General features: G+C 37.6%; 3 protein-coding genes across 4 annotated transcripts; 2 read left to right on the forward strand and 1 right to left on the reverse strand.

Moving 5' to 3' along the window:
* The first annotated feature begins 59 nt into the window (after positions 1 to 59).
* On the forward strand, positions 60 to 11,187 carry LOC114517179 (nuclear valosin-containing protein-like). 2 transcript variants are annotated; one of them, XM_028536836.1, is made up of 22 exons: positions 60 to 236; positions 387 to 460; positions 580 to 629; positions 814 to 910; positions 1,016 to 1,103; positions 1,874 to 2,285; positions 2,519 to 2,583; positions 3,336 to 3,716; positions 4,098 to 4,213; positions 4,489 to 4,626; positions 4,869 to 4,908; positions 5,094 to 5,121; positions 5,603 to 5,685; positions 5,835 to 5,957; positions 6,609 to 6,713; positions 6,834 to 6,896; positions 7,486 to 7,608; positions 7,697 to 7,796; positions 8,062 to 8,168; positions 8,627 to 8,703; positions 8,837 to 9,035; positions 9,222 to 11,187. In XM_028536836.1, the coding sequence occupies exons 1-22, from the start codon at positions 120 to 122 to the stop codon at positions 9,273 to 9,275; spliced, it is 2,640 nt and encodes an 879-aa protein (XP_028392637.1). In that variant the 5' UTR covers positions 60 to 119; the 3' UTR covers positions 9,276 to 11,187. The 2 variants fall into 2 exon arrangements, with proteins under 2 accessions (XP_028392637.1, XP_028392638.1); XM_028536837.1 differs by lacking the exons at positions 60 to 236; positions 387 to 460; positions 580 to 629 and having other exon boundaries at positions 817 to 910; positions 1,021 to 1,103.
* A 4,054-nt stretch (positions 11,188 to 15,241) lies between these two features.
* On the forward strand, positions 15,242 to 16,965 carry LOC114517245. Its single transcript, XM_028536903.1, has 3 exons — positions 15,242 to 15,715; positions 15,805 to 16,278; positions 16,367 to 16,965. The coding sequence occupies exons 1-3, from the start codon at positions 15,587 to 15,589 to the stop codon at positions 16,916 to 16,918; spliced, it is 1,155 nt and encodes a 384-aa protein (XP_028392704.1). The 5' UTR covers positions 15,242 to 15,586; the 3' UTR covers positions 16,919 to 16,965.
* A 1,126-nt stretch (positions 16,966 to 18,091) lies between these two features.
* On the reverse strand, positions 18,092 to 20,606 carry LOC114517189. Its single transcript, XM_028536847.1, has 2 exons — positions 19,338 to 20,606; positions 18,092 to 18,893 (listed from the first exon to the last, which is right to left on the reverse strand). The coding sequence occupies exons 1-2, from the start codon at positions 20,099 to 20,101 to the stop codon at positions 18,092 to 18,094; spliced, it is 1,566 nt and encodes a 521-aa protein (XP_028392648.1). The 5' UTR covers positions 20,102 to 20,606.
* Between the last annotated feature and the right edge of the window lie 2,226 nt (positions 20,607 to 22,832).

Genomic DNA, 22,832 nt, shown 5'->3' on the forward strand with positions numbered 1-22,832 from the left:
TTGGAATGTGTCACTCACTTCGGCTCTCTCCCCCCCCCCCCTGGGAAATTTCAAAATTGAAAATACAATATGGCCGTCGCATGGAGTGAATGGAGTGTGTATTCAACACTTGAACAATCATGAAGAGGCAGAAGGCGAAATCGTTTTCCCCAAGTTCTTTTGAAGTTGATAAACGACCGAAGAAGGGAAAGGGCTTGTATATATGCGATAACAAGTTGTTGCCAAGATTACAACAGGTATAAATTTTGAAAACTTCGTCAATGTGTGTACGTTTTTCCAGGCATCTCACTGTCGATCACTGTGTTCACTCGAACTTTCGGTACAAAACCGTACTTATATTTCTCAACTTCTTTAGAACTATATTTCGTTATTAATACTTGCTTTAGTTTTTGAGTGGTTACAACAAAGGACGACAACCATCACTTGATGAGGCAGTTGATCATTTACAAGAAACATTCAGGTTGTAGAGGACTAGATGTCATGGTATTTAAATGCTTCAGTTTACGGTCAGGATACAGCCACTTCATGCTGTGCAATTCTTTCACTCATGAAACAAACGAAACATTTTGATTGCTTCAGGGAGTATTCAAGGAAAAAGAGAGGTGCTTTCAGGATCTCTGTTCAAAAAGGTATTGCCATATACCGTACTACTTCCATATGCTACCAGCGCAGTAATCTCCCTGCCCAAACAAGTTCAGAACTTGTCCAAAGTTGTGTGGTCATTATTTGATTATTTTAATAATAACATAAATATACAGCTAAATTTCTACCAAAATCTACACCCCTTGAGAAGTTTCAATTTTTTTTTCAAAGTTTACCAGCAAATAAAGAATGAAAATGCAGAAGATAGAAAACTTCAAGAACTAGAAGACAAGTTCTTGGGGAAGAGAAAGCAAGATGAAAGTTATCTGTGAGGAAATTGCTAATTAATATAATTATAAAATCATGTTCCTTATTGCTAATATTTTCAATTATAACTGTACCGGTAGTAATTTAAACTGATTTTCTCTCCTAGAACAGTGGAGTTAAGTGATCCTGAAGATGGGATGATATTATCCTCTGACTCAGAGTTTTCTGAAGATGAGCTGAGAGAAGGTGTTGGGGTAAGCGATTCTTTAAACTTGGCCTAAATTTGAAAACCTTCCCCTGAGGGATCTGAAAATATTTCTACAAATGCTTTGTTTTACAAATGTTGTCATCAATGTTTCATATCAGAATGGCCAATGTTTTCATCAACAACATTCTTAGTCCTAGGTTCTGATTCAAAGTTCTGAGACCTTTTTACTTCATAAATGCCTTTCAGAAAACTAAATTCTTTACCGAAATATAACTATTTATACACATTGAGAATTTAAAACCCAACATTTCTTACCAAACTTTGCAATACATTAATACAATTAAATTAAAATGCTCCATTTTGTGCAATTTTGCACTTGGACCAGTTTAATTTATACTACTGAATGCCATAAAATATATATATATATATATATATATATATATATATATATATATATATATATATATTTATACACTGAATATAATTCACTCCTTGGGCTGCCTAATTAGCTACTTCACAGTGCAAACAAATCATAATAGATCACTATGGAAGTAATCACCATACAAAGATTCTGTCTTCATGTTAATTATGATCTAATTTATAACTTGTTTATATACCATATAATTCTCACCTGAACTCACCTTATATAAAGTAGTCATATCAGATCACCCTTGACCTAGGCAATACAAGTACTAGTTGGACTAGAGTGTGGAACATTGGGTTGAGAATGTAATGTTTGGGTGATGTTATCACTTCCAAATAAACCAGACTAGCAAATTTATAGCGATGTCTTGTGCTGGATTTTTTTTAATGCAGACTGGAAATTTATTGAACCAATCTATGCATCAAATGTACAAAACATCGTCAAACTCGAGAAGAAACTCTGAAGACGAGATAGAAACCCCCTTGGCCGTGGGTGACATTGTTAAGAATGGACAAACTCTACTAGAACAAAACAGCCAAATATACCGCAACGAAAAGAACTCTTCGCCGCTCATAAATGGCCACGATATCCCCAGCAAGAATGTTATTTCAAAGTGTAGTTCGCCAAAAAGCTGTGACGTTGCCACTGGCAGCCAAACCTCGAATACGAATTCAGAACGACCAGCTTTAACTAATGAGAATGCAAAAGTTGAAAAACAGAACAAGAAATCGTCAAGAAAAGAAGGGACTCCGTCTCGTTCGGTAAAAAAGACGGCCTCTAAAGATATCTTGTCAGTCGATACCGGTATAATTTTCATAACTTTTTCCATAACTCCAATTCTCAAAGCTGATAAGGGTTTTTCATTAACATAGTTTGTCATTTCTCACGTGCCAAACGACTCTGGTGATGTCCATCCGTAATTTGTATATTTCTTAAAGTTTAAATATAACAAACTGTCTCCAAATCGATGTAATCATTGTTTAACCACGGTTTAAATGGCGCTGGAATCCTGACAAATGTACATTGATGTTTTTTAGAAAAGATACCCTCAGTACCTGAAGTTAAGTTTTGTGATCTTGGTGGTTGCGGCGGTTGCATTCAGGTTGGTTTTTTTATTTCATATTTTACTTAGGTTAGATAACCCCGGGGTTCTTCAGCGCGTGATAGTCGGAGGAGTACTGAATGCATGTGCTCCCCCCAGCATTCAAAGTGATTTGAAAGAAAAAGTGCCCTTTTGCATGGCTGACATTCAGGTTATGCCCGTTTAGAGATATATGAGCTTTAACTGAAACGATATAGTAAAAATTCCGCTACAGTGAGGATGCAGCGCCTGATGGAAATACATACGACATGCAATTGCTTATCTTAATTACAAGTGTCTTCAACTTGCTTCCGAGCTTCATCTTGTTTCCTACGGCTCTACCGGGGTTTAATTCGACCTGCTGTGTTGACGAAACTGAAATTTCAACAGGGCTCAATTCAACCCAGTGATTCAACCTCGCAGTCTCAATTTTGCAAAGTGGAAGCACTGATTGCGTCAAAACATTAAATCGACCTTAAAAAAATACCAACTACATGTAGATACTAAAATGTCAGTTAGAGGCTTCTACTTTGACAGTGTTGTAATGGCACAGATTGATTAGGATATTTTGAAAATCTATATGCCATAATAATTATATGCTTTGCCGTAATGGGTCGCCTATGGAAAATCATTAAAATAGGAGAGCTATATTCAATGTTCTTTGCAACAGAGATAGAGCGGCGTTTATTGCTTTTTACCAATAAATTGGAGTCTTGTATTCGTGACATGATATTCAGACAAAACTTGAAACTTGAATTGAAAATTATATTTAGGAAGTATGCAAACTTCTCATCCACGTCAAACACCCGGAGGTGTTTAACACCCTGGGTATCACACCCCCGAGGGGATTTTTACTCCACGGACCCCCAGGATGTGGGAAATCCCTGTTTGCCCACGCGATCGCTGGTGAAATTGAGGTTCCAATAATCGACGTGGCCTCGACCGAAATGGTCTCTGGGATCTCTGGAGAATCCGAGGGAAAGATTCGTGACGTGTTCAAGCGTGCGTGCGCGCATTCGCCTTGCGTGCTCTTCCTGGACGAGATTGACGCGATCACACCGAAACGTGAGACCGCTTCGAGGGAAATGGAACGACGTATTGTCGCGCAATTGTTGTCGTGTTTGGACGAGCTTAATCGCAATAAAGAAGTCCAGGTATGAACTTGTATATGATGTATTCGCCATTTCTTAATTCAAGATATCCTTCCTTGGTTCCGTGATTTTGTTGAGGGAGCAGGCAAATATATTTTAGGAGGTACCTAATCATCGTGGCGAGGGTTAGGCAGCACAATTAGGTGCCACTTTTATTACGTATAATTGCATGAGACTATATAGTCTTCACAGCATGTACTTGTAACTCCCGCTATAAGAGGTGTACGATATCATTAAGTATCCTGCCGAAAATACGGAATGTTAAATAAATTAGTCACTGTAAGTTTTTTAACATTTGCTAAAACTCGCTTTAGTGTTGATCATGTGAAGAATGGCTGATATGTGTTTTTAATATGTGCGTAAATCCTGCGTCATTCATTGCAGGTACTTGTTATCGGAGCAACGAACCGACCTGACTCCCTTGATCCTGCCCTTAGAAGAGCTGGACGGTTCGATCGAGAGATCAAAATGGGCATACCCGACGAACAAGCCAGAGAAGAGTAAGGAATATATACCTCAAAATATTTTATCTTTTAACTTGCATGTGTTTTATCTCCTTGAAACTTGACCTTTGAAAAGAACTACGAATGTTTAGGGGCCGTTTGTTCTAATGCGTTTATATAAGTTAAGGCCAAAATTACAGAATGTACTTCCATACATCTTAACCGAATGTCAACTTGTAATCGGCACGTCGAAATTGCAGTACCCATCGTAGCCACCACATAGAAAATTTAAATCGTCGACATAATATACAAGTTGCTTCTTACTTTTGCAGGATACTGCGCGTCCAGTGCAAAGACCTCAAGTTAAACGAGGAATTCGATTTCAAGACTCTGGCAAGTCAAACACCAGGTTTTGTTGGTGCTGATCTCACAGCCCTCGTAAGAGAAGCTGCTATACGTGCAGTTACCAGGTAGGATCAGTGACCTCTTTAAGACAACTGGGGCGATAACTACCGTGGGGGGGGGGGGGGTCATGAGGCAATAGACCTTACTTTTTCCGATTTATCAATAAATGTGAAGAATTATGTGCTCCTTGCAGGCACATATTGTTATTTTTATAACCATTCAGTTGAAGTTTTACACACTTTTAGTTATACAAGTATATGCAGTGAAATTTTATATTAATTTACCCATTTATTTCACTTTGTTTTAGAATATTTAGTGATGTTGGAACAGACGTGAACACCAATGATGTATGTAACTTTAGTTAATCCATCCAATCCATTGGTAAATTTATGTTTTGTAACTTTTCCCGCTTACATGCAGTGACCATGCAGGAATTGGCTAATCGAGCGGCAAGATGTTTTGAAATCCTATGCTATATTCACTGATATATCAATTTCTTCATTTTTTTAATGCACATATTTATTTTTTGTAGAAGCCTGGCGACATCATGCAACGAAATGGTGAGTTACAGCATGCATGCCTATTAAGGCACGTTTCAAGATGTTGATATAAGTGTAATCTGAGAGGCCCAAAGGAAGGGAGGAGATTACTATGAGAAATGGAAAATCTGGACAAAATTCAAACAAAATATTAATGCTATGGGAAAAAGTTAAGTTCAACAGAAAGTGCGGTTGGTAGCTAGTATATACGGTGCTAAAATGACAGGATATTTTGCTGAACTAGTTAACATTTATATTAAATGCCTTGAAATGTAATTAAAAACTTGAAGCATTCAGAGAAATTAATCCCCCGGGTACGTTTCACACGTTTATATGCACGTGTGTGTATACCAGTGTAAAAAATGACCAGTGTAAAAAATGAAGTAATGAGATATAATTGACTATTACATGTTTCGCTGGGCTAGAGGAGCGTTTATATAGGATTGGGGCGTTTATTAGAATAAACGTTTTCGTAATACAATTATCGCGTATTGTGTTTTAGTTACAGATTTGTTGAAATCAAGCCAGGCTTCTTTTTCTGAAGAGCAACTGAAAGATTTGTGTATCAGAATGGAGGATTTTACGGTAAGTTTCTGTTGTTCGAGTGCTTTGTGATCTAATTTCCTTTGCCAATTTCGGTTCGGGCCTGACGGAGGTTGAACCATAACCATAATATTAATCGTGTTGTATATATAGTTAAGTAAGAAAGCTAATTTACCTTTTTTCGTCCGCAGCAAGCTCTACGCGATGTTCAACCTTCCGCGAAACGCGAGGGTTTCGCGACAATCCCCGATGTCACGTGGGATGACATTGGAGCGTTGAAAGACGTCAGGGAAGAGTTGACAATGGCAATTATTGTGAGTATCAAGACCAGTAAACTCCAATTTAATTAGCTCGCGGGATATCTATATATTGCAAGAATGAGCAACATAATCCTGCTGTATGTTTGCTTGAAGCCAAGTTGGCTTAACTAAAATATTTGACCCCAAACGTTAGGCTGTATATAATCTTCTATGCGGTGTAGACATTTTAAGATTATACCAGTAAAGATAAACATTTTGAAAATGTAATGACAATGCCATTGTTAAGTTCTGCTCAAAACTCAAAAAACCAAAAGGCAATAACTTCAACACCCTCTCCCCCTGAGTTACCGTAGTCATTCAGTTTATTATAGTTCAGTGATTAAGGCTTGTGGGTTTTGTCAGTCTTCATGCATATCTGCCAAAGAAGACTATGCTATTTGAAATGCAAGAATAAAGGTCTGTTCACACGATCCAATATTGTTGGATCCAATTCACTTCTGACGTATGAAATATAGTCGGCAATTTGTGAAACCGTAGTACATTGGTTTCAGTGGATTTCCTGCTGATATACATTACAAGACAACAGACTATAAAACATCCATCAGAAGTGAATTGGATCCAACAAAATTGGATCGTGTGAACAAACCTTAAGATCCTCATGAAACGATTTATAGACTGGACATATAGCATTTGTCCAATCTTTAGGCACCAGTGCGACATAGGAACGCGTTCACGCAGCTTGGTCTTACCAACCCCCCTGGAATATTACTCGCCGGACCCCCGGGTTGTGGAAAAACCCTGCTTGCAAAGGTACTGTATATAATAGCATTTTCACTGAAGTTCATGCAGGGTTTCAATGAGATGTAACATGCAAACCCATGTCACCCTTGTTTCTCAGCCTTGATTAACCGCTCAACTGTTTTCACTTAGGCCATTGCAAATGAATCCGGGATAAATTTTATTTCAGTTAAAGGACCGGAGTTACTGAACATGGTATGTTGAACATTAGGCAACATCGCAACGAACATATAGATTGTTCGCAGCATATTTTAGTTGTAACAGTTACGAATCGACCCCTGAAAATATGCATTAATTGCATATTTTCGCATCAGGTATGTATTTCGCATATAAAATGTAAATTGTTTGACTTCGAGGGAGATTTGACTTTAAGATTGATCCCAATTTCTAACCAGTTTGACTTCATAAAAAGCCGATTAGTTTAATCCTGGGTTAAAGCAAATCTTTACATCGATTTTTTAAATCGCTTGTTTACCAAGTTGAATATCTTTTTTCATAAATATTTTCTGGACTGATAGAAGTCTCATTTTCTAAAGTTTCAAAACGAACAGTGGTTCAGAAGCACATAAACTAAAACACTGGATTAAAATTTAATCCAGGCCGGTTAGCGCTAACCTGTAACTTTGGCAGTAACCGGCCTGGATTCAATTTTAATCGAGGAACATAGGCAGACCAGTGCGACACAATATTGACAAAACTACTTGTTAAACCATTCCTGGTTCGGTACATGCTATCCCATCTTTCTAAAGATCGTTTCCTGAGGTATGTTATTTTCTTTTTGTAGTATGTCGGCGAGAGCGAGCGAGCCGTTCGTCAGGTGTTTCAACGTGCAAGGAATTCAGCTCCATGCGTGATCTTCTTTGATGAACTGGATGCATTGTGTCCACGAAGATCACACAGTGCCGAAGTAGGATAGTCACATGTAGAAACGAGTGTCTGCAGGCTGTCATTGCCTGCCACTTTATCAATTAACTTACACAATGTTGTTCATTTAGTCCACCGCAAGTGCTCGTGTTGTGAACCAGTTGCTGACAGAGATGGATGGACTTGAGACAAGAAAACAAGTTTTCATAATGGGTGCTACAAACAGACCAGGTAAAAAATGAACACTTTGCTCTTGAACATAGTTTGACTTTCAGGAATCGCTTTGTTAGGGACTGTGGAAGAGTCAGAGAAATACGCCATTCCGTGAATGACTTAACAAATGTCTTATATGTGTTGAATATTTAATTGCAACATTATTATTTTACAATTCAGGTGTCATTTCGCTTATCAAATGAAGTGCGAAGAATTTTAACGAACATTCAGGTTGATATGCATAGGTTTCTTTCATTAAAAAATGAAACGTTTTTCTTTTTAGATATCATTGATCCAGCCATTCTAAGACCTGGACGTCTTGATAAAATACTTTACGTCGGTTTACCCCAAGAGAAAGACAGGCTAGCGATCCTTCAAACCTTAACAAAGGTTCGTAGTTAAAGTTCTTTGATCTCTTTGTGATTTATCAACATTATACAAGCCCCCTTCAATTGGTGTTACCATTTTGACTATGCACCTATTCAAAGGCTAGTGATAGAAATATAAATATTTAAGCCCAACATAGTGGCTTTACTGAAAGCACAATGTTGGGCTTCAATATACTCTTCCCGCCCGGCACGTCTCTGGGAACAGTATTGGCTAGTAATAGCTTATATTAGCGGTCACTATGTGACGTCACTGAACTCACAGCACCACTGGATTGAAAAGTTTGAACGCTCGGATTTAATGATTTCAAATATTTATTGGGATTCCTATGGCTCTGCATGGGTGAAAGTCATACCGGTACTAATTTTATCTGTGCCATACATTACATACCAAATTTTGAGCGCGTTGTAGCCATGGGACTTCGGAAGAGGCATTGACTAATTGTAAATCTTATTATATAGGGTGGAACTAAACCAACTCTTCTCTCTGATGTTCATTTGGAAACAATCGCAGCCGATGAACGCTGTTCTGGATTTTCGTAAGATATCTAACATTGCTTTCTTTCATGACTTTATCGCGCAGACTATCTTTACCTCAAAAGACTATTTGACGCATAACACCCGTCTGACACACCTCGTTCTACCCATATCTCAAACGTGTTTTATTTGCAGGGGTGCAGATCTAGCGGCTTTGGTGCGCGAAGCTTCAGTCAACTCATTACGTGAACGAATGAAGGGATATCAAGGAACATCGGGTTTGATGCTTGATGCGAATGGACCTGATGTGATACAACAGGATACCATTGTTGGTGTTGCGATGAGACATTTTGATGCAGCGTTTAAAAAGATTAAGCCCTCGGTGTCGGAGAAGGTTTGTTTAATTTTTTTCTAAAACTTGATAGTCTATTTAAATTCTATTATACCTTTGAACAACATTTAATGGTCAGAAGCACTTGCATTTCTTTCATGCATCATTACCGCTTTACGTTTAAAAATAACTATATCACACGCGTCAGCAAAGATTATCATTATTATTTATCATTATTGTCAATTTCAGGATCAGCTTGTATACAAGTATATGCAAGAAAGAATGGAAACAGATAACGGTTGATCGTGAATCCCAGCGGGTCTTAAAAGTGAGTGTTGTGTGTGCTATTACCCCAGCGTGAATCAGGGAGTTTAGGCCCGAGTACGACAAACCCTTCATGGTTCCAGGAATCATGTACATGATATGAATAGAAATCCAGGGGAAGCGAGATGTATCTCTTGGAAACATAAAACTTCAAATGTGATCTACATGCATACAACACATTTGCAGCCTTCGCGGTAATGTTATAGATATTGGCTAATTGGTTTGATAATTTGCCAAACCTATAATGAACTTCCAGTCAGCTGGACCTGGAACTTGCAGACTTTTTGCTGCATTCAGAGGCTGAGTGGTCCGACAGAACAAAATGAATGAGCCCGAACACATTATTGTGACGTATTTGTTTTGGAAAAAATTATTAGAATACTTTCCAAAAATTTCCGAATCCTTTATTTCTGGTCACTGCATGGTATTGCAAAAAGCTGTTCTAGTACAGCACACTTACTTCAGCCAATATGATAGATTTTAATAGTGATATTCGATTGGATAAAAGCAATGCCCGAAACTACTGCAGTTTTGATTAGTTTCGAGTAGGAGAATGTCAGCTTACGGACGTCCACAAGTGTCCAGATTCTTCGCGTCTTCAAAGTTACCACTCTAGCTGGAGAGCGCTCTTAAAGGTTTGCGGTTACCGCCTGTGTTTTTGCTGAATATGCTAAACGCGCGCGTAAATGAATCTGGATACGGGGTCTGAATCGGCCAATGTCGCTATTACTCCCAAAGGTGTTCACTAACTTCAAAATATATTATGATGTGTAATGATGTGATATGTAAATATAATGTTATATGTCCACTCGTATGTCCAAACCTGAAAATTTCACATCAGCGTGTATGCCCTGCGACAATACAATACAATATTCTCCTCACCGAAGCGATATTGAGTGACAATTGGTAACCCGCTACGACTAAAATAGCGTACTTACAGGGTGTGGTAAAAAAATGGGGCCCCCGTGAAATTTTTGCCAACATTAACTAGAGATAATACTCGATCTTCATAGGGGATCCTTTTTGACGAACCCCCTGTTGTAGATACGCGTTATATTGAAAAAGCCATCGAGAAAAATCTTTTGAGTTGGTACTGTTTATTGTTTCTTTATATATTGTCAGCATTGATCATCCATAATTTAACGTCCTGATAATAATTGACGGATAGTCTAAAAGGCTCCAACGTAATGCATGTTACTCCTATTGGTTATAAGTTTCAAGTGGGATAAAGTAATCACGTATAGGTACCGAAGAGCTTATATATACCGCCCGGATACTATTTTCCACTGTGGGCTACTATTATATATAGATTTCGTTCGTTGGCGTTGCGTTTTTTTTGGCGAAGTATGGCAAAAAAAAATTCATTCCAATTGACATTTAATGTTTTGGTAGGCTTCCCATTGATTTTTATCTATTTCTAGATCTCTTCTTAAGGATTTATTTCAAGCGGATATTTAATATTTTCCTGAATGTTTAAAGACTTATTACTTGAAGTTTAGCTATTTTTTTCACATTAAATTAAAAATTTACGCGAGTGTTTGTATTCTCCATCATATTGTCATATCACTTTGATGAACCCGTCTAGAGAAAAATTAATTACGTATTAATGGGAAACTTCCCGGAAAGAATTTAATAACAAATATCAATTGAAAACCTGTAGGCACTGAGTGCAGCACGCAAAGAATGTATATGCATGGTTAGTAATTAACCAATGTCAAACTTATGAATATACTATTGTTACGATATAGTTGTAACACAGTAATAATTTGTTGCATGCGCCGAACACGTGAACATTCTATTTTAAGTAATGTAGAACAGATAATATAGTTTTAATAATGATAATACAGATAATAAAAGAAGAGATTAGCTAGGAAACGAGTTTGTGTATGGTCGAAGTATTGACGAATAAAGTATTTAGACGAGCATTTCTAATAATAAACAGACCAAGAACAGAACGTGTGACAGTGTAATTTATTACCATGGGACATAACACTCATTTGTTTCACTTTACTCTAGCAATTTAGGCTATACTCCGCAGACCGCCACCAAAACACCGCATCCATATTACCGGTCGAATGGTTCTTCCATAAGTTAATACTAATAAATAAGTGATCTGAAAATCTGTTTGCAAGACGTTAAAAGTGGCAGTTCGTTAAGGAAAAATTTTGTTGATTATACAGATCAATTCTGCATGTTGCATTGAGCGGTATTTCATTGGCATTTCCGCTTGTTTTTGTTTTTCACTTCATGTTCAACCAAGCGTGCATGTGGACTCTTAAAAGATCTTTGTCTTTTTCCTGGAAGCGGGAGTCTAGTCAGTTCTCTTTGGTTTCAAGATCTGAAGATTGTCCAAAAAATTTAAAAGGAAAGAGAATTAAGAGCATACAGAATTACCATGAGTCGAGGTATGCTATAGATTTGTATGTACTGAATTGCATGCAATGTTCATTGGCTGCAAAATAATGTTCTGATAAGTATTTTTCTCTTCGACTTCGTATAGCACTAAAGTGTTCAGAGGGTTCTAATGACGTTTGTATTCCACCTTGTTGTTGCCTAACTATTAACAGTCCAAAATTCGTCAAAGTTTTGCAGTGTTCAATGGTACGTATAAAGTTATTTATACAACTGTTCTAAAAGTGGATTTCTCTTGCAAAACGAAGACATAAACGGGCGTAGGCTTCTCCTGACGCCTTCTCAAAAACTGACACACACCGCGTTTAGCGCAGTGATGTGTTAGTACACACAGTCGTATATACGAAGCGCGAGGCAGAATAGTTGGACTGCTACCCCCTCCACCATATTTGGGCAGAATGTGTGATAAGTCGACCATTTTGCCACTGAAAGTTGTTCAATTTTGTGACATAACCCGCACCTACGCCTTGATGTAATGTGTTATTAAATAAGACCTACCATGCAGAACGAGCTGTGATAGTGATGCGAATGACAATGCTGCAATATGCCAATTTTATTGCCTCGATTTATTTAACACACGGAACATTCCATAATACAATATACTTTTCCTGAGCCTCATTATTGTTTAGATAATACTGACAAAACTAAAGTTTTTTAAATAAACTTATAGAAGTCCATTCTTCTCAAAGCGCGATTGACAAGTTTGTTTTTAAAAAAATTCTACATAACATTATCAGATTAAAAACAGTGCGGGTAATTAATTCCGTCCAATCGCAATGCTTTACAGTTTATTTTAACTAGAAATACATGCATGCAGCAACCCCTCGCCTAGGTTTAACAAAATTAGTTAATGATTGTTAGAAATTTTATGTGGTTTGGGGGTTTTGGAGGCTACAGGGTATTTGCGAAATAGAAATTGAGAGAAGTATAGAAATATTTTTCTGCACGTGGAAACACTGTAGTCATAGCAACTCGCAACGGCCGTATCATAGATTATGGCCGTATATTTTTAAAGAATCAAAGTTTGCCCTCATATTTTTGTGAAAAATTGGCAAAAATACGACAAGATTTTTACCTTTTTCTGGAAGTTAAGTTACTCATCTATAGTCAGTGTTATGGTAAATTATTTTAATTATTAAATACCATGAAATATAACATCACACGTCTCATACAGCGCTTCGACTGGTTTTTGTACGGGAATGTTTTCATTTTGTTTTCTTTTTGTCATTAGGAAAACGGAGTTTATAAATAGAATTATAATGTCGTTTATCACAGAACACATTCAGATTTATAGTGAAATACATTTGAGGATATTAAAGTTGTGTTTGCCACAAAAGAATTACTTTTTAAAGCTGTGCCAGATGAAATATTATCTAGTGTAAAATCTTCCGACTTCATTATGCACGGTGAATTCGGTCGAAAATTTGGTCTTGTTATTTGTTAAACCGTGAAAAGTCCTGACCTCATTCGAGTTTCCCTCTAATTTAGTAAAAATACATATATTCCATATTTATAAAAGTATAAATTTAATCAAAATTTTGCTAAAAGACAGTTATTCATTGACGTTTGAAAATACAAATTTTTGTCTCGACAAATCAAGAGCTTAGTAGTTCACACTGGCGCATGCGCATAACGTAGAAGACCGTCCATGGCGTGAGGTCCATTGCATAATGGCGGACGACTTTGATTTCGCATTCGCATTTCGTGGGTGTAAATATCCGAGCGGAATTAGTACCCTCGCACGGTGCTCCGCACCGGCTCGGGGATTAGATACAAACACTCGAAGCGAGCTTGCGAGTTGATTTTGCGATGAGTAGAAAAGAATCTTTGGGCTAGCCATTGGACGTGAAGTATGTATGTTGTGTGCCTAGCCATGCTGAATAGAGCCTATATATAAGAACTCTACTAAGCTGTCTGTTCTGTCGTTTTGTTCTACCTTTCGCAATCGTCTAATGCATCACCCCGTTTGGCGTTTATCAAAATTAATTTTTGTCCACGGTAAAGCGACATTCGTAAAATCGATAACGCGGAAGTTGGTCATATAGGCTTCAAACTTGGTGAGAAAAATATTTATAAAAAGATTTGAAGTTCACACGCGGCAAAAACGAATCGTCAGAATTAAAAACCTTGCATGTCTTTCCTTAAGCCTCAAAATGTCACAGCTGTCAGATGTGTATGATGAGCTGTTAGAAGATTGCAGCCTTATGCGTATGCAGAAGAAAAATTGAACTTTTCAATTAAAGCGATAGTTTTCTCTTTGATAGGTTTGATGGGTTTTATTGATAGGTTATTGCCTTTTTCTAGAAATGCGCGTTGTCTTTATTTCAAGGTCTAAAGTTAAATTTTATTTATTTTCAGATCTGGATTTTTGTCTTTATTGCCGCTACTCGATTTGTTACATTTATCATTTTTGCTACTTACGATGTGCAGTGTCTAATTATTCAGCACGCCTCAGTTATTGACTGCAGTCACAATACAATCGTACCGAACCCAGAAATTTGGATCTTTGCGTGGATGCTTTTGTCAATCCTATCGTCAGCTCTCTTTTTCCTGATTGTTATCTTCTATAGAAAACGGTTAAACATTCTGTTTGACAAAGCAAAAAAATTCTATAAGAAAGGCTCGTTCACATCATTGATAATCCTGACATTTCTAACTTTCATGTTTTATGCCATACGAATTGGTGAAACCCCCGCTGGCATTAGCGTAGGAACATCGATTTTACTGTTATGCTGGCCGATCGTAATGCTTATTGTTGTCTGGTGTATAAATTTCATTCCCCGCGTACACTGGGATCGTAGTGTTGGTTGCTGTTGTAATGATTTTTGTCTTAAACATTGGTGTTGTTATGAACGTTGTTGTCCTCGTCGTTGTTGCCCTAATGGTTGTGGTTGTGATGGTTGTTATAAAAAGTGGTGTTGCATCACTGAATGCTCCTCCTTCGACAAGAAGAAACCATGCGAGTTCCTCACTAAAAACTCCCTCTTCTTCTTTTACTGGATCGCCCTTGTTATGTATTTACTCGAAACCGCGGTTAAACTCATTTCTGTTGCGTTAGATGTTGCATACGATCTTTCACCATTGCTCGAAAGACATTTTAAAGACGAAGCTATGAAAGGATTCCTCATTCTACTTATTGGCTTCAGATTGGCGTTTCATACAAGATTGGCTTTTTTCTTTTGGCAAAAGATATTCCATGGTGAAAAAGACCTGTTCTCAGAGCCATGTTCAAAACTAATGGATGACTGTCCGTGTGAAAACAGGCCATAGACCACCTCAACGATTCAACCTGGGCTAAAACTATTTTCAAGGTAGCACAACTGCTGCATTGCACTGAATTTTTCTTGTGCCTATAGATTAGCAGAAACATTATTACACTAAAATGTACAAACTATATGCACTATATGTGTTATTATATATCTCGCACAACCACTTTTGTAACACCGATTCACTTTTCCTGAGATATGATCGTAAAGTATAAGCATAGTTATTGTAGTGGGAGGGTTTGGAAGACCGGCAAACTTCAAAGTGACACGTGACTATTCGATACTTGAACTCGAAGAAAGACATCACGTGACAGTCAAGGTGCATACATTTTAATTTTGTAGTATAATTTTATGTTGCCGATCAGAAAATTTGGATTTTTTCGATAGTTTTACAACGATTTCATAAATATTGCATTTTTGTCGTACTTTACTTATGCGAAAGGCAACGTTTGAGACCTTTTTATGTGCTATTGGTCCAGCTGCTTCCGCTGTATATAGTATCGACGGGGTGCCAGCTATCATATTTCAAGTCACAAGTATATTTAGTGAACCTTCAGACAGCGATACTCTTCGAATAGACACAATAAAACTCAGCTTTTACGTATTGGAAACATGGATATAGATGATGAGTACGAATCCGAGTTTCCTGTTAGCCTTTGCTCCGACTTCGAGCAAACTATGGCACTTCTCGAGATGGATATTGAGGAGGTTCAGTCCGAAGTTGAACACTCGCTTGAAGAGGTAATAGAAATGGTATAGTCATACGGTAGTTACACTTCATACCGTTAGTATTACTAAAACCTTAATTGTTATTACACCTTTCCCTCCAGGTAGAAGGAAAGAAGCAGTTTCCTTGCAACTTCTGCGAGAAAGTTTGCAAATCGAAAGGTGGCTTAACGAAGCACCAGCGGAGTAAACACGTCGAACAAGTGGGTGAGAGTTCATCTTCATCTAAAATTGAGAAAAATGTGTTATCAGTGGAAAACGTGTGCTCTATTATCCGCGACATCGGTCGACATTTGGTTGACGAAAAACTTTATAAAGAGGAACAAACAGCAGAAATATTCAAGCTTTCTCCAACTGATTTATTTGTCAGCTTTGTCAATCAACTCTTACTGAAATTTAAAAGGAAGAGAAATCAAGACAAATTTCTTACAGAGTTTTATGGAAATTCATATGCCAACTGGAAAAAATTCTTTCATCCTTATGGAGAACAGAAAATAGTTTTTCTTATGTTAATCCATCTTCCCCAACGCCTGATTGGATTCCTAGAGAAAGGTCAAGATGACCAAGGAATATCAAAGGTATAGTTCTTATTTTAGATTGTTAAAATCACAAGTATTTTGCCAGTCCTGATAACCTTTTTTGATTTACTTGTTGACTAAATTTTAGGAGGAGATGTCCCTATTACCTCATGAATATGGACCATTATCTTACCTTACTGGTTATGTGATACGATCATTTTACCAAAAGAGCAAAAATTGTTCCAGAAGCAACTCCGCCCGCAACAAAGAAATTCAAGCTTTAATGTCATCAATGAGACAGGAAACAGAGAGGAATGAATATATTTCATCTTTATCAAGAGGTGGACTTTGGGCACCCCATGAATGGATTGTTAGGATTGCAGAGGTTGCTGAGTTGGCATTCAGAAAGAGTACAAATAAAGACAAGGTTACTTTTCTTCCAGTAGACATTATAGTTAATGAAGTATTAACTTCCCCTCTTGTTAAAAGCTTATGGAACAATATCATTCAAAACTGTTCTGTACAAATTTCAAAAGAATGTCAATGTTTATGTTTGGAAAATGTAGTGAAACTATATGTTACTGTCAGATCTTTTTCATTGGCTAAAGATATTGTAAATAAGTATAAACTGAGTCAACGTACTCAGAAAACTAAAGCTCTACGAAAGGACCTGAAGAAAGCCAGTGAAGTATGCTTGTAATTATGTCATAAGTAATCTAGCACATTTGAGGTTAAAGGTTGAATAAATGGTGATTTGATACTCTATAATTATTAAGTTTACAAGGTTTCTCGAAGATCATTATTGTACATTATTAGTTCATAAAAATTGCTTTCAGTACAGCTACAGTATGCAATATTTAAAAGAGGCTGTGACATCACATTACAAAAAATAGTGAACTCAATGAAGTTACTCATGAAAATAAAAGCTTCCCATATGTATTCTTATGTATATTAAAGATGCAATTTGAAAAAAACAACACTCTTTATTAGGCAGTCAGCACATTTTGCTAGTCTGTGACAGATAGTATTATTATTCTAAACCCACAGATGCCTAAAATTGAAAGTAAGACCTTAATTTGTGTTACTCATGCACTTAAATTTCAACAAAGCTCTATTTCAATAGGGAGGGGGTGATGCAGCCTGTATATGTATTGTCTGAAATATTAGTGTCAATCAGTTAATGGTTTCTTCTTTTTTACTATTCTCTTGGGCAGCTGCTCATCGCTCACATTGCACCACTTACTTTTCTTTCCGGAATGCCGTCCTGATACATTCCCCTCAATTGATTTGGGTGCAACATCTCGCAAGGTGGCAATTCTTAGGTCATTATAGCCAAATTCTGCAGCTGATGGGTTGTCACTTCTTCGTCCTTGGGCACGCTGGTAGCCAAAGTACTCTTCAACGTCATCTTGACAAAAACGTTCAGTCAAAACAAAGTCAAACCCCTCACTCAACAAGAACTTGGTTGTTGCTATAACTGATTTGATTGACATCTTTAATCCACTGAAGGTTTGGGTACTCAAGAACATACGTCCTCTGTCATCATCAGTGAATGCTCCTTCTCTCAATTCTGTCGACAATTTCCAATTGTTTAGGTATTCCAGAAAGACATTTTGCAGCCAATTGAATCTCTCGTCATCCATACTTCTGTATGGAGCTAATAAAGCGTTGCGCTTCTTCTGGTGCTCGGTGGTGGATCGAACATTCATGCAGTCAAAAAAATCGTTCATCATCTTGCACAGTTTGGCGGTTTCCTCTGCTTCTCCCGATGAGAAATGGCGCTGTAGAGCTTGTGCAACTGTATTGCTCAACACTTGCACTGCCATGCTGACTTTCATCTTTGAATAGGACTTTAGGGCAATGTGATCTACGGTCAACTTAGGTAGCTGGTGGAGACCCGAATCAAGATCCGAGTAAATAGTTTGGCAATGTGTTCCCAGAGCAGGTACTTCTTGTTGTTCCACATGTAGCGTGTGCGCTTACCACTTCCAGAATTAAATAGGCAGTTTCTGGTAGTCTTAAGCAAATGTGGTGCATCAGAGAAGAAGTAGATTTTTCGACTTGAAGCAAAAAGATTTGGTGTGTAGTTTACCACTTCTGTACCTGGTTCGACCAAATCGGAATGCAGTTGGTAGAAGAGGCGATTAGGTGATGCTCCATCAGATACAGTGGCACAAACCCAGAGATTACACGTAAGCTCAAGTACAGATACAGCTTTCCAAAACAAAGGCATTATCTGATATGAAGTGACATCTTTAGTAAGAAAGTACGCAAGGGCATATTTAAGAACACTTGCAGCACCACGTACAAAAAATACCAGGGCATGGGTCGCAAGGTCAGACGATCCACTGCTAAGATTCAGTTCCTCTTCTCCAAGATCAACAAAGCCAATTAGTTCATTGGAGTGTTTATCAAAGACCAGCTTTGATTGGATTTTCATTTCATCAAATGAAAGGACAACATACCTCTGTATGTCAAAATACTGGCTTGTTTGATTCTTTAATCTTTCAATATTATCAGGATGAAAACCAGCCCTTGGCTTGAAGAAATTTCGGTAATCCCTGAGAGTTCTCTCACTTGGTAGTACCAAAACACCAGACTCTCGCAATTCTTTGTATGCTGCTGGAGACTTGGCATGAAGAGACAGGCAGAAACGGATGATATGAGGATGGTACCTGGCAATAATAAAACATATTAATGACTGTATATAATAATCCATCAGGAGACTCTAATTGCCTAATGTAAAATAAAATAAGTAATATTTTTCCCAGTCTAAGGGCCAAAGGCACAAAAATGTTTTCTCACACAATCCAGGATAATAAATCTAGGGTGAACTGTTAAGAGTATTGTACAGGTTGACTATACAAAGCCACTTCTAGTTCTAGTTATTGAATTAAAGATTGGGTGCCATATACAGTCTACTTTTTCATATCTTTTCATTCAATCTTTTTTAAATGGCCTTCAGCACCCTGTCTACAATAACTTTCCTTCTGTTGTATGTCTTTTCCTATTTCAAACAACAATATTAAGGCCTACAATCATGGTGCAGTATACCTCCCAGCAGTGTGTGAAAAGTATGAATAGATAAACTATGTCATGCAAAAAACATGCTTCACTACCTTCTTCCAAATTTTGGCATAGCTAGTAGTTTCCTTTGCTGCTCCCAGAAAACTTTCATGTGGGGGGTTACATCATCACTTCTGTCAGCAAGAATTGCCAAGATATCTTTTTCCATTGTTTCGTCGATAGGGATGCTGTTGCTCTCAATTTCTTTCTCCAGTTCAGCAATTCGACCCTCAAGTTCTTTACAAACCAGCCTTTGCTGTTGAACAGTGGCAATTAACCTCTCCTTACTTGAGCCAGACAGGGGTGCATTACTTTTCAGAGGCTCTGTTCCTTTCTTGACAGCACTCTCTTTCATTTTTGTAAGGGATTTTTCCTTTTTGATACAATCAGAACAGGAGACGTTGCTGCAAAGCAACTCACAATGCTCTGACCTGATAAACACATGAGCCTGAAATGGTGGACCATCTTCTTCATAGCACTTTCGCTCAATTGGGATTGTATGTCTCATGACACTGCTGGCACCACAAGTCGGACTGGGATCTTCACATAAAGAGACAATGTGTTTCTCTTTACTTAGACCTTGACAAACTTGAGCACTTTCCAAAGTGGCCATTAGGGTAGAGATGGATGTATGCTTTAAAGATCTTTTGTGACTAACATAAATATAATGGTCATCTGGTAAAAACCAGTTGTACACAGCAACAGAAAAGGTGAGTTCAGAAACAACTGACAAGGAAAGCTTTGGTAGGGTATAAGGTGGCTGGAAAAACTCAAAAACTATACTGTCCTCTTCCCCTTTTTTGCACCATCTGTTCATCTTCAATGGTAATATCTTTTGTTGAAAGTGTTTAAAGTTTCGATAAACCACTAGGACAGGATCATCAATTTGCTGTCGCACTAGATCACGCCTTGGTGTAGCAGGAGGTGGAGGTGGTATACTCTTCACTGGCAAGTTTAAGGATGGAATTGCTCCACGAGCTAATATCTTACGAGTAGAAACTGAAAAAGAAAAAGACCTACTGTTAAATATATATAATCACCCTAGCATAGCTTTTACGAGTTTCAATATGAAACACGATAGACATTGCAAAAATTACTGATAATCTTTAAAGATCAGAGGAATCATACTTTTAGAAGATATCTATTGCAAACTTTACAGCATGAGTGACTATAATCAACAAATGAACTACCTATCACAGTAACTGCATATAGACATCGTCGTAAGGACAAATTATTTACTATGAAATTTCATATGGAAATACAACCCCTAAAAACGTTTGACAATTGAAATACAGTAGGCGAAATATCACCTTAAATTTGTCTTTTTTTAACAACTCCTATCTTGAGTTTTTTGGTTTACACATAGTACATTATCCACTGGGATTTTCTGACGCAAACTTGTGCCAAACAACTAATTATATGCATACAGGGGACTATTGTTTTCGACTCTGAAGGGTCGTGATCTTAAGGGCTTAAAAACCGCACCGATATGTAAATTTAGGAATAATATTATCAAATCAAAAATAAGAATATACTTACAAGTCTCATATTCTTCTTTCCTAAAATGCTTCTCACACACATACCAGTTTCGCTATTGATTTGTCGACGCAAACCTTCGTCTACAACACGGTCCTTGGTGATAACACTTATCCAAGCTTCGCGAGTTTTCTTCGATAACTCATCTGTTTCCGAAGGGATTTTAAAAATTCCTACCCCGACGTGCTTTCGACTTGTCGCGCAACCAAATATGGAGCAATTCGCTCCTGGCATCGCGAAAAAGACGCCAAAATACAATGTTTTTGTGTCGCGCTTCCTTTAATCTATATGATTTTACGATGAAAACAACTCTGTTCGATGCACCTTGGTTCCCACGTGATTAAAGACAATAAGTTTTTTAGTCACGTGACCCGGTCTTCCAAACCCTCCCACTACAATAACTATGGTATAAGTTAATCGAAATCATAATGAACTATAGTTCAAAAATGTATTTTTCTGCAATTCAACAAGAACGTAACCAGAAATTAGGCCTGATTCTCATATATGTGCTCATCGAGTGACAGTTCGACCTGGAATTTGCATGCAAGGAATTAAGTTCTTGTTCTGACAGGAAACTACTAGAATTGTTCCGTAATCATTAAATGTTTGCTTTATTTTTCCCTCAGAAATATAAGTATTATCATGGTCTAGATTTTTAGCCTTATACAATCGATGAATTGAAAATATAAACCCAATAATAATTTCATCAAAGCGGTCGAAACATTTCTACGAATGAATCATTGTCAATTAGTTAAAACTCATTACTATTATATCACTAATACAATTTGTTATAAAACGATTATTTTTAGCAGTTTCTTTTATAGCCATTAGAAAATAGCAACGAATGTGTTCTTTACATAAAACGTTCACATTCGTATAACGAAATTAGCATTTTACTCTTTAATCGAGCAATACACCGTCCATCTCACTTCGTTTGACTTTCCATGCAAGAGCGCCATTGACCCAAGCATGAACGTGAGCTTTTCTTCCGAGTTTGTCCCAGCGTAGAGTCACCTTGCCATTCTTCTTTCTTGCGAAAACCGAATGCACTTTTAAGATTCTCCGAACCGAACTCAATCTTCGATATGGACTTCTTAGCATGTGTTCTGGTATATGGCTGTGAAGTCGTATGATATATACAATATCAGCATCGGTGAATGATCACGCAGGATCAGGTTTTGTATTCGCATAAAACCCTTTATGTATGGTGACAATAATAAATTGTCGATCATTGACAAAGGGAAAGCCAATAATCACTCCTTTGAGATTGAGAACTATATGAGTTGCTATCAATTGGTCCACTTTATATAATAACGACAACAAATTACTGTCAGCTCAAAATAGTCACCAAGACAAAGAGATCGATAAGAGTTGTAATGACAACCCAATTATTGTTTCCCCTTGCTCTGTGAACAATATAGATACAATTCTCTCTCGCGAAGAACAGTTAACAGATTATAGACAAAAGTATAAATAAAATAATCACCCAGAGCTACCATTGGACCAACGTGAAGGACCCATACCTTTGGACCAACGTGAAGGACCCAGAGCTACCTTTGGACCAACCGCTAACGCGATTATTAGCCAACACTCCCAAAGAGGAAACAAGAAATTCAACGCCATGGGTGATTTGATTATTAGCCGACACTCCCAAAGAGGAAAACAAGAAGATCAACTGGATGCATTATGTCCGCGAAGATCACACAGTGCCGAGGTATGTAGGATAGTCACATGCAGCAGCGATTTTCCGAAGGTTTTATCTTTGCCCGCAGTTACTACTTTATCAAGCAACTTACACAATGTTGTTCATTTAGTCCACCGCAAGTGTTCGTGTCGTAAACCAGTTGCTGGCAGAGATGGATGGACATTTTGCCTTTGAGGAATTACCAGAACAGGAAAGTGAGAAGTACGCCATACTTTAACACATCGTGTGAATGACGTAACAAATATCTTATGGACTAAATATTTTGTTCCAGGAATCATGGTACATGATATGAGTAGAAATCCAGGGG

This window comes from Dendronephthya gigantea, unplaced genomic scaffold, assembly GCF_004324835.1.
Source record: "Dendronephthya gigantea isolate DGI-Jeju-01 unplaced genomic scaffold, DenGig_1.0 000007F, whole genome shotgun sequence".
NCBI lineage: Eukaryota > Metazoa > Cnidaria > Anthozoa > Malacalcyonacea > Nephtheidae > Dendronephthya > Dendronephthya gigantea.

Bases quoted from the DNA above. Each gene is read 5' to 3' on its own strand.
- LOC114517179 (XM_028536836.1), top strand. From the start codon at position 120: ATGAAGAGGCAGAAGGCGAAATCGTTTTCCCCAAGTTCTTTTGAAGTT. The intron at 461-579 runs GTTGTAGAGGAC...TGATTGCTTCAG, and splicing joins CATTTACAAGAAACATTCAG to GGAGTATTCAAGGAAAAAGA. The intron at 7,609-7,696 runs GTAGGATAGTCA...TTGTTCATTTAG, and splicing joins GAAGATCACACAGTGCCGAA to TCCACCGCAAGTGCTCGTGT.
- LOC114517245 (XM_028536903.1), top strand. From the start codon at position 15,587: ATGGATATAGATGATGAGTACGAATCCGAGTTTCCTGTTAGCCTTTGC. The intron at 15,716-15,804 runs GTAATAGAAATG...CTTTCCCTCCAG, and splicing joins TTGAACACTCGCTTGAAGAG to GTAGAAGGAAAGAAGCAGTT. The intron at 16,279-16,366 runs GTATAGTTCTTA...ACTAAATTTTAG, and splicing joins ATGACCAAGGAATATCAAAG to GAGGAGATGTCCCTATTACC.
- LOC114517189 (XM_028536847.1), bottom strand. From the start codon at position 20,101: ATGAACAGATGGTGCAAAAAAGGGGAAGAGGACAGTATAGTTTTTGAG. The intron at 18,894-19,337 runs GTAGTGAAGCAT...TATTATTGCCAG, and splicing joins ATGCCAAAATTTGGAAGAAG to GTACCATCCTCATATCATCC.